Below are 11,232 nucleotides of genomic sequence, written 5' to 3' on the forward strand. Positions count from 1 at the left end.
AAAAATTTTTCCCATGGGAAAAATAATCTATAGTTCCTGCCATCCAACATGGCTGCTGTGCAAAACCTCTATAGTTGGAAAATCATAAGAACACATCTAATGATGTGGGTTATAAACCTGCCACATTGACGACTGTAGATTTCATCAAAAGTATTCCAAACATAGGTGTATCAACATAATTGTATGGCTGTTGTCCGCAGAAATATTTCCTTTACATACCCATATAGTTGGAAGTCCTGTTTTTGGATTCCAAACCGTACTGTGGACGTCCATCAGTGGAACTATGGCTTTTAGACCTTCTGTAACAATACCATCTGGACAAGTTGCCTTTATTGCTATGGTAACATTTCTTGTGCCTTCCAACAGGACCCCGCATTGCTTTTCGTCAACCAGTTGTATTTCTTCTGGGAGCCAGAAAGAGACCATTGGCCACTGGCCATTTTGATTTTTACGAGCTGGTATTTTCGGTGTCAAAGTTATCGTCTGGATGCTAAGGGAACATGTTTGCATTTGCAATAAGGTAGTCCTAGGATATACCTAGAGAGAGCAAAACTTGTTTGGGTATTACAATAATTACTGAATTCCTAGAGTCAAGAACGTGATTTTCAAGGTTTAAATCCCAGAGCGACGCAACACACGCCATATAATAGATATTCTAAGAAATATGCGTTATTGACCAAACGTGAGGTCAAGATGGCTGGATATTGATCGGATGGACCGAGACGAAGTCGAGATCAATAAAAACGTACAAAAAAAGAACAAGGCTAATATCCCTAATGTACCTAATTGACCAAACAAGTTTTAGTCAATATGGGATTTATAATATAGCAAAAGGATTTCCCTTCAAAAATAAGAATCAGGATGACTTGTCGAGAGCCGGGAAAGAAAGCCACAGTGTTTGTAGCACAATAAACCCAAGAGGGTCGTTCAATTTTTCCTCTGATTTGACTGACTTCTTCGGCTTTTTGCAACTATCTAGCTGACATTGTCCAAAAGCTATGAACTTTGTAAGTCCGTTCCATGCATCTTTTTTCTTGCGAAGGATCATGGCGGCAGTCCGGAGCGGGAAAAATAGGCCCACCTAACAAAGAAAAACCACGACTGGCTAAAAGACGGCTTCCAAAATGGGCGATGAAAACATGAGCCGGAGACCCTGAAGAGAATTTTCGAGGAGTTATACGCAATAGCTCGCATGAAAGACAGGAAAAACTACAAGAGTGATAGCTTTCTAATGGTTACTGCTGTCGAACGATAGCTAACAGAGAAAGAAGGCAAACGCTCGATCATTATTGACAGACGTTTTAAGTTCTTGAGGGAAAAGCACAACTACTCCAGCAACTTTCCGGCAACAAGCCAAAGGCAATCGGCCGAATCCGTAAAGCTATGACATGAGATAAAAGCAGCTAAAGATTAAAACAGAGTTAAATTTTCGCTTCTATATCATGAACTAGTAATCATGCCTTTTTTTCGTGCAATTTGGGATGGATCGGCATTCATACATTTTTCCAAGGACTTCAAATTGCACTCGCTCTACGAGCTCGTGCAGTTCGGTTAGCCTTTGAAAAATCTACTCGTTCTGATATTTCCCAAATTGCACTTGAAATTACAATTAACATCTTAAGGCCTTTGCTCCCTTGAAGAATTGTGAAATGGCCAGATGATGTCAAGAAGTTGATATGCTAAGGAAACGCATGCAGATGGGCAAGAGATTTATTTAAAGATACACTAAAAGCTCTGAAGACTGTGTGTTAACTTGTTTGGAAAAAGGTACTCTCGTCAGGCAATGTAGCGGACCATACCAGAAATGATCGAGAGTTTTAAGTAAATTCTTTTGAGGGAAATTCCCTCGAAAATCTTGCTTGACCATCGCATTAGTTGTCTTTGATCAGGTTGCATCATGTCCAATGATACGAGATTATCGTAATATCGCTGAACATTTAGAGGAGCATTGTTTTAACAACTGTACAAAAAGTTTGATAGACAATTATGAATCCCATCTATTGATATGTTAGAACTTCAACTACACTGTGGGACCCTTCTTAACACAGTCAGTTTTTGTCGTAATACATGTATCTATAAAACCATTTCGTGGACATTTGATAATAACGACATGTTTATAGAAATTTCAAATATCATCATTATTATTGTCACTATCTTTTTTCATCATTATTTTTCTCATGATTGTAAACATTACCATTAATAGCCCTGATGGTAATAATGAAATAATATGAAGATAACTTCATAATGATAAAAATAATAACAGTAAGAATAGTAATATATAATTGTAAAACAACGATAATAGTAATAATAATAACCATCATAATAATAAACATAACAATAAAAGTTAGAGTAATTTCATTGAAACTGTTTTAAGTACTCAACCAGTCGAGGAACAGAGAAATCAATATTAAAGGAGAAGGGATGGCTTACCTGAATGCCTGCAAAAAAGGGTTCCCGTACAGCTTTTGAGGGCGACCACACGTTTTTCGGCGAAGTTGTAAATATTGCAGAGACATTGCATGATATCTGTTAGCAAAAAAACAAGCAGGGACAGAGACAAGCTCCATATATAACAATTTACACTTCTTGAAATTTTTTTATCGCCATAAGATATTCTTGGTAACGCAAGAGAGCAACTTAACCTGGTATAACAATTTTAAAATCATCTTGAGACTCCAGCGCCTAATTCACGATATATTTCTATTGTTGCACGTATTCTTACGAAACACTGATTGGACTAAAAGTTGGATTTGAATGTATGTGTTCCCAAACACATAATCTGGAAGGTTTGGGAAGGGCAGAAAACTGTGCAACTATGTAGCAACCTACAGACAGGGCTGCGAGAATCAGAAAATGGTAAGCAAACCTTAGACTCAGTTAATATTTTCCAGAAAGTACTGTTAGCATGCGTCACAACCGATTTTACATGTTTTCATCTAAAATCATCTATCGACCCAAGAGAGCACGCACGCTATCTTAAACATTTCACTTATTACCGCTATAAAACACTCCATATCCTCTAAAATAACTAGTTTTGGCTGCATGGTATTCCCATAGTTTTTAAGGGGCAGAGAATGCAAAATGCATACTATTTCGACGGTTCTTACCCAGGTTCCTATCTTGTATTTAGAGCCAGGCAGTTTGGAGACGAGAGTGCCATCTGGACAAGCTTTTTCGTTAAGGCTTCCGGGCGGAATACCACCGCAGATAGTCTCTACTTGTAATGACTTTCCCTCAGCAAACCATTCTATCTTATAAGTCACATTTCTCCAGCTGGCGATTCCGTTAAGAACGTTGGCTTTACAAAGTAAAGTTACTGAGACGTTCATGCTTTCTTGGGCGACAATTTCTGGATTATTGATGTTATCACTAGAGAATTCCTTCGGTAAGTCTGATGAAATTAGAACAATGCCAACGTGATCTTGATTTATATGTTAAGCTGAACTGTTAATCAAAACACCTTAAATATCACCATATCATTCCAAATCTATAGTTATATGAATATGTAAGCATGTCTCTCTATATATATATCCACTTTCAAAAACAATGCAATTTGAAACCAGTCATTTTTCTCATCCAAAAGGTGATGGACTATGCATGAATCTTTCGCATCAATAAAACGATACCTTTTTAGCTATTGTGCCAAGGTAAAACAAAAACTTCACCTATATTGTACTTTCCTTTTCAAAAATGTTCATAAAAACTTGTTCTGTTAACACTTTGTTAATGGAAAAATTAAATATTTATATATTTTGTATACATTTTCAATTTGAAATGTTTTTGAAAACGGTCTATATTAAAGAATTTATCCATTTTTAGCGTGCGTATATCGAGTCAAGGATGTAGGTGGCAGGTTTGAGGAGCGAGAGAGAAGCGAAACAGTTGCTCGAGGTGCAGCGCCGAAAGCAACTCCAGCTTCGTGAGTACTCTCTGGAATTCCCAAGTGCATTCATAACTGAACATACCCACAGCTAAAGCGTGCTTAAATCATTGTTCACGTACGGCCTGAAAATTGTGTAGGTTTAGGTCGAAAATTTTTAATTTTCTGACATTGTAGTGCTTTAGAATCAAATCCTTCTATTGAACGATAGTTTAGGGAAACATCAACACTTGAAAATAAATCAAAACAACCGTTCAAAAAGCAAAGCGAAAAAAACTACAAATATATTGCATTTACAAGACCAGTGTGGTAGGTGTACCCTGCTTGAATTATTATTTATTGGAAATTACGTCTAGAAAATTTCGTAGCTTTGTTTTGCTAGAAAATTCTGAAAATTGTACGATTTAAAAACAAATGCTGCTATTGCTCGACACTTTTGGGACATATCAACACTTTAAAATAATTTTTGCAGTTCTGATGAAGAGTTCTCACCGTCGCAAAGTCCCACTTGAAGTAAAAAAAACTCAGTTTTGTTTTCAGCCATAATTCGCATCACGCTTGAGAATGAATTACTAGTATCGCCAAATCGCCAACCCCAAAACTAATTTCTTTTCATTTAGAGCTCCGAAAGATCTATCTTAATCGGGATAGAACGGAAAAACAATCTTGAAAATTTAAAAAACTCGCGGCTAAACACGCAGGAAACTTATATGTAGATACATATTATTTTAGTTTGACAGTCCTTCTTTAATGCACTTTGCTCTCGAGTGAAGTAGATATATTGGATTTAAATTCACTTTGTTATTAATTAGCCTATGGCTGTGATGTCAATTTCATCATTTTAGCTAATACTAAATAGATTTATGTATGTGACATACCGTAGCATTCTGGTGGCTTCCCTTCTTTTCCATAGGGGCAAGGCTCCTTGTTGCCTAAAAACACAAAAAAAGAATTATACATAGATTTATAAAAAGGGATTTCTTAATATAAGAAAAGAGGGGCTACCGTGAGTTGCATGTACGACAAAATTAGAATTTCATTGCCGAAATCGATTTATTTTGCCACACGCCTGAGCTGAAATCGGTCATAAAATGAGGTCAGCCAAAAGCGGGGTACGAGGGTTGTGACATAAAGGTCTAAACCTTTCTACACGAGACGAGAGATTTCATCAAAACATTCTTCATTTGGGTACGTGAGTTGATCGGGTTAGGTCTATTGAAGGCGACATAAAATCACAAACTCACATGGTAGTACAGGAGGACCACCTTAAGACTGATTTAATATGTATACGGAGAACATATGAAACGATGACGGCAAAGAATATTGCACTTAAGGAGGCTCGAAAGGGTTTTTTGACCGCGGGGAGAATGGATTCCAAGATACACGCAAGCTTATTACTCGCGATAGAAATAAGCGATGGCGCGCGCGATCAGATCCGCGGGCGAGTTGTAAACAAACATGGCCGCCATGAGCGTTTCAAAACTGCCGGGTACCTCTAGCTCTATTGTTTCCAGCGGAAGTGGTTATTTGAGAAACAAAAATAGAAAGTTTACTTCTTGAAAGCAGGTAGGAAAATGTTCGGATGGCAGGGTTCTTGCCGAAAGTGGTGATTAAAAATTTTATTTAACGAGCCAAAGGAGAATGGTGAAGTCGACACCCCATCAATAAAGTCGTGTCGAGTGCATTCGGTAGGTCTTACTTTGTTCCGCGAGAAATTTAAGTGGATACCTCTGAGTGCTACGATTTGTTTCGCATTGTATTTGACTCCTAATAAAATGAAATGACCGAGAACTTTCCTAAACAACTCATTGGAAGATGAGAAGGAAAATGAAATCATTGTTGGATCCAGGATTGTAAACATTGACAGTTTTATGAACAGAAATGGAGAAGTGTAAATGTTGCTCTAAAAATCAACATAATTTTCAGTAAACAAGGGATCGTAAAAATGTAGATGAGACTTTAAATTAATTCTAATTCAACAACAGACGGTAAAATTAAAATAAAATATTCATCTTAAACTTGTGAGAAAGATTGTTGATATTTCCCTCGATACACTGTAAATTACAACTACGAAAAGGCAAACTCGCATTTGTTAAGAAAGGATTGCAAAATTTGTTTTGTTTTCCATTTAAATGGAATAATGAAAGTTCACGGTTATGGCAGTGGCAAAGAGAAAAAAAAGAAAAATGAAGCCAAGTCTTGTTCATACCTCTAGTACCTCGAAAATCATAGAAATTCGCGAAATCTGCGACGACCAACAAATTACTGACGTATACGAAACCCTAATTTCCACTGAGTTTGACTTAATCGAGTAATCGCGCGGACACGAACTCGTCCTCGAGAAAATGAACCTGTGAGTTAGCGATATAGTTAAAAACGCGTGACCGGATATAAAAGTGTAAGCTAGAATTGCAAAAACCAGAAATAAATCTTGCTAAGTTGATGAACTAATATCTCGAAAATTAGTTCGGTGACCTACCCTGATTTTTTGTATACAAATTATTTACATCATTACGCATTCCTGAAGAAAATTTTAAAAAAATTTATCTAGTGGAAATTTTTTTACATTTTAAAACAGCATTTTCCTAAATAATTCAAGTTCTACAAGGTAGTTTTTTTTATATCACGTATACAGGTAGAGAATGTGATGACGTTTAAGAAATTTGAAAAAAAAACTAGGTCACCGACTTGGTTTTTGAGATATCTTTCAAAAATTGAGTTTTAGAGGGTCTTTTAGCACTACTGTACTGTTGCCATGGCGACAGATAATGCCTGACGAACCCCCCTTAAAAGATTGCCCTAACATAGTGTTATGCATATGTCGAGTTATTATCCTGATATCTTTTACTGATTGGCGCTTGCTGTTAATTGTTGAAAACCCTTTCGAGCCTCCTTAATTATTAAGATTTTTCACCTGACTCGGTCCTGAAATTATAATCAAGAAAAATTGAATCTTAATGCGTCTACACGCAGTTGTCCTTTACCTTTTCGAGCATATTGCAACGCCTTTAAGGAGGCTCAAAAGGGTTTTTTTGACCGCGTGGAGAATGGATTCCGAAGTACACGCTAGCGAATTATCCGCGACAGAAATATGCGACGACGAACGTGATCGCATTCGCGGGCGAGCGGTAAACAAACATGGCCGCCTTGAGCGTTTCAATGCAAACTCACATTGGTTAAGAAAGGATTGCAAAATTTGTTTTGTTTTCCATTTAAGGCGGAATAATAAAGTTCTTGGTTATGATAATGGCATCGAGAGAGAAAAAAAATTAAGCCGATGCTTGTTCATATCTCACTTTAGTATCTTGAAATTTAAAAATTCGCGAGATTTGTGAACAACAAATTGAGTGATCTCTATGGAACCCTGTTTTCTGTCAAGTTTGACGCTCATAACGTTCTGGAAGACGTCAAAGCCCTCAGAAACTCCTCCACTTCAAATCCAACATGAACCATTTGTCAATCATAGCAAATGGGCATCGCCAAATGAGGCCTTCGATCAAGCCATATTCTTGGAAGACGTTTGATGGAAAGCTTCATCTTTCGACAAGCATAGTCCAGAAGCGAAGTACTCTGATCTCACAGTGGTCGTAATCTAGGGCCAGCACGAACTCTTGACCGTTCCAGTAGAATAAATCTGTGCTAACTTTCTGCGATGGGCGTTCCGAAAGTTTCGATGGAATCATCGATTCAGTTCGATTGAATGTAGTGTTGATGCAGGTTGGATATTCCTCAACGAGGTCTTTGATTTCTTTCCTGAGGACTGGCCACCAAACTCCTCTTTTTGCTCTCTCTCGGCATTTTTTAACGTCTAGGTGACAGGTGTGTCTCTTGTCCAGGACGTCCAGTCTCAAGGATAAAGGAACGATAACTCTGTCTGCTTTCATAAGGATGCCTTGCTGGGCAGTTTTTTTCCTCTATACTATCAAGACCTTAGGAGGGCAAACTTGAGTTGTTGTTTTTCTGGCCACAGTCTTACCATCTTAAATATCTTTGGTTTCGGGTTTGGCCGACCAGATGTCGGTTGAGTCTCGTTCGATATGTCGGTCGTTAATTGCCCGAAATTATCTTACGATATCTTATTTTTGAGCTTCTATATAAAAGAGAACGTCGAGTTTTATCAAGTTTTATAATCAGGGAAATTGTCGGCTTGCTAGAACAAACAAGCTCTGTCGACATATCGGTCGAATATCGGCCGAGTGTCGGTTGAGTATCGGCCAACATATCGACCAATACTGGACCGACACTATCGGTCGGCACTATTGTGAGACGGTAAATAGCTTTCAAGGTTTCACAGCCAAGAAGACTTAACGTTGGTGCTTTCACGTTTTAGTTCTGCATGGGACAGCTAGAAAATGTATAAAGTTCGATGAATGAGTCATTCAACGATCGTGTTGAGGAAGCTGTTCTGAGGTGATCCACATTCCTCTGCGTGAGCGTATAATTCGTCTTTCAAAAGTTGGTTTTGGAAACAACGATGTGTTTAGAATTTCATTATTCAGTGCTTAAATCAAAACCACCAAACAATTCTTTAGAGTTCTCACGTATGTCTTTCATGCTATTACACTCAGGCGGCGACAATGGCAATCGCAAGCACAAGCGTCTCGTGCACTCGCGTACTTGTTTTGAGAACTTCGGGGATTAATGAAAGTCTTTATCCAACTTGCGTAGCCCGGAATGCTGCCCCTCCCCCCCCCCCTTCCAAAAGAAGGAAAGCAAGCAAGCAAAAAGCTGAAGAAAAAAATTACTTACCAGCACAATAACCTGCTGAACAATACCAGGGAGGCCTTAGATAGTACACGAAATAGTCACCTGGGCACTTGGTAATGTTTATGTTGAACGAGTCAAAGCAACCGTCTGGATTAATGTTTAGAACATTGATGCATGCTCTGCGAACAACATTCTCGCCTATCTTCTTCGGATGAGTACCGTTCAACCAGATGGGAGCGTGCGTACCACACTGGTTAGGTAACATTTTTTTTTCCGGCATTTTTCCACCAACAAAGCTTGTGAAACGATACCAACTCCATCCCAATACCCTATCACATATAGCGACTTGTCCCGCCTTCCAAATACTATTAATGCTGCGGCGAGGCTCATTAATTTCGATGTATGTCGAGGCTGAGCAACATGAACTGTCACTGCAGTCATTAGGCGCCTGGCAAATTATAGTACTAAGGGCCACGAGCACAACGAAGCCGATCAAAGCAAAGTCAGCGAAGCTCATATCTGAAGACAAAGTTCTTCATAAGCACAGTTTACTGTATGATATACGTTGGAGCTGTTGTTTAAGGAAGAAAGACGCCGCCACCTATATCAATCCCCTGGAATGCGATTGGTCAATACTTATGTCTGCTGCTGAAAGGAAATATCGACTATTATCGCAGAAATAATGGATTTTTATTCGTTTGCACTGAAGGCAAGGCCACTGTTGACTCTGCCATTCTGAATTGATTGACATAGATATACGCAACTGATATAGAGGCGTGAGAAGAAAAAAGAACTGAAAGGTAGGAGCCCAATAATAGTGACTTAACCTAAATCTAACAAGATCTTTCACACAATTAAAACTGAAGAGATCCTTCTCAATAGCTTTGATAGTTGTCTTCTGTCTCCTCAGTTCTTAGAACTCTTTTCTATAATCTTGCCGTGAATGATTAAAGGCTTGTAAAAGTGGAAAGTCTGTCATTGTCATGTTTACGTAATTTGGTTTCTAACTGTGTAAAACTGTACACTAGAGGTTTAAGAATTGTTTACAAACAGCGAAACAAACGTACACTAGATAATTTCTTGGATCACTAACATTAGTAAGCCACAATATCCTGCTTGCTGAGCATGCTGGACTACACTGTTAACATTGTTGCATTGGAGTAATTAATCGTATTTGCATTCGTAGGAGCTAAACTGTAAGTGGCAGTGACAGAGAATGTCTAATTTCATGTTGCCATGAACATATGCGCGCCATTACAGCACTGATTGAGTCTAGGAGTATTTTCCCACCAAGTTCTCGGCTTTTTTGTATCCGGTGGTTGTATAGTAAAAGTTCTATACGGATGCTTTCTTTAAATAAAAAATTACACTAGTGACATTTAACTAAATCTATAGATATCTAAACAATGTCTATGTCTAGGGTAGATCGTGACTCATCGATAGCTGCTCAACGTATTATGATACTGGAGGCGACCTACAGTGAACTTTACATAATTTACACCTTTGAAGTGAATTTTCATAGCGTAAAAAACACTTTAATCGATATTTTGAAATTGACCCCGTAAGGAAAAAAAAACTTACACTTTACATTACCATGGACGTGCAATGTCGTAAAAGTATTTCCTCATAAAATTTTGAGAAAGTAAGTTGTTTCCTTCAATGAGATTCTGATAAGTGTGTACTTTTAATGCTGTTGTGACAATACTGTACACATCATATTGGTACACTTATGCCATGAAAATACACAGCAGTATGTATGGTAAGATGAAGCTTAGAATCTTATGCACTTACCTTCACCCAGAGGCACCGAGGAGTGAAGGTATTAAGGGTTTTCCTTCATTCAAAATTTGGTTTTGGAATTATCGTCATTCTTAATCTACAGAAGAAATGCAAGCTGATGCGAAGCAGGTCAAAGATGATCTTGTCCGCCGTAAAGGTGTTCGTGTTTGTAAAAGGCAAAGTAAAACAACCGCAGTAAACTTTTCTATGTCGAATAGAAGAATGACACCATATTTTAACTGACAGGCAAACATTTCTGCAATGGTTAAAGTGCGTTTCTTTAGACGAATTATACAAAAGATCCTCATCAGATGAATGACTAGCATGGACATCACTGACATCTCTGCATGACTGAATAAAGTTTCGTTCAATATCAGTTTTTTTTAGGAGCGAAAATCATACCAAATTAAGTTAGTGGGACTGAGAAGGTTGGCGCCTTCACTGACTTAAGAAGTGATAATTACAGCGACAGTTATGAGCGAGAGGTCGATCCTACTTTATTTGTTAATAGATGATTTGATGTATTCTCGTCGGACATGATAGCTACACCTTCAGTTCTTTCGTTTAGAAGCGATGGACTCGAAATTTCTGCTCAGTGAGCACCAGGAGCGACATCACGAGGGAAAATATTAAGCCAATGGAAACCATGCAGTTTATGGAAAGCATCGCGATTCTCTCACAGTTCTCTCTAAATGATAAAAGGAGCGAAGAAAATATTTCACGGCATTGTGCCCCAGCAACAGTAGTATAGCAGATACCGGTTTTGGCGCATTTTTCGAAAACATTTGATTCCGGCCGCCCTAAGACATATTAATTCTCGTTTTTGGAAGGTCAACCATATTGTTTGCCAGTTCATAGAAAATAAC

The 11,232-nt window shown here is 38.2% G+C and overlaps 1 protein-coding gene across 1 annotated transcript in view; it reads right to left on the minus strand.

The window, feature by feature from the left end:
- The window catches only part of LOC111341902 (von Willebrand factor D and EGF domain-containing protein), a 29,084-nt gene extending 19,918 nt beyond the window's left edge, over positions 1-9,166 (minus strand). The window contains exons 1-5 of the mRNA XM_088733501.1: positions 8,630-9,166; positions 4,759-4,812; positions 3,108-3,391; positions 2,431-2,526; positions 220-537 (exon numbers count right to left, since the gene is read on the minus strand). Of these exons, the coding sequence (XP_088589627.1) occupies positions 220-537; positions 2,431-2,526; positions 3,108-3,391; positions 4,759-4,812; positions 8,630-9,104 (1,227 nt within the window). The 5' untranslated portion in view covers positions 9,105-9,166. The remainder of the gene's footprint in view (positions 1-219; positions 538-2,430; positions 2,527-3,107; positions 3,392-4,758; positions 4,813-8,629) is intronic.
- Positions 9,167-11,232: the final 2,066 nt, after the last annotated feature.

The sequence above is a fragment of the Stylophora pistillata genome, chromosome 9 (genome assembly GCF_964205215.1).
Source record: "Stylophora pistillata chromosome 9, jaStyPist1.2, whole genome shotgun sequence".
NCBI lineage: Eukaryota > Metazoa > Cnidaria > Anthozoa > Scleractinia > Pocilloporidae > Stylophora > Stylophora pistillata.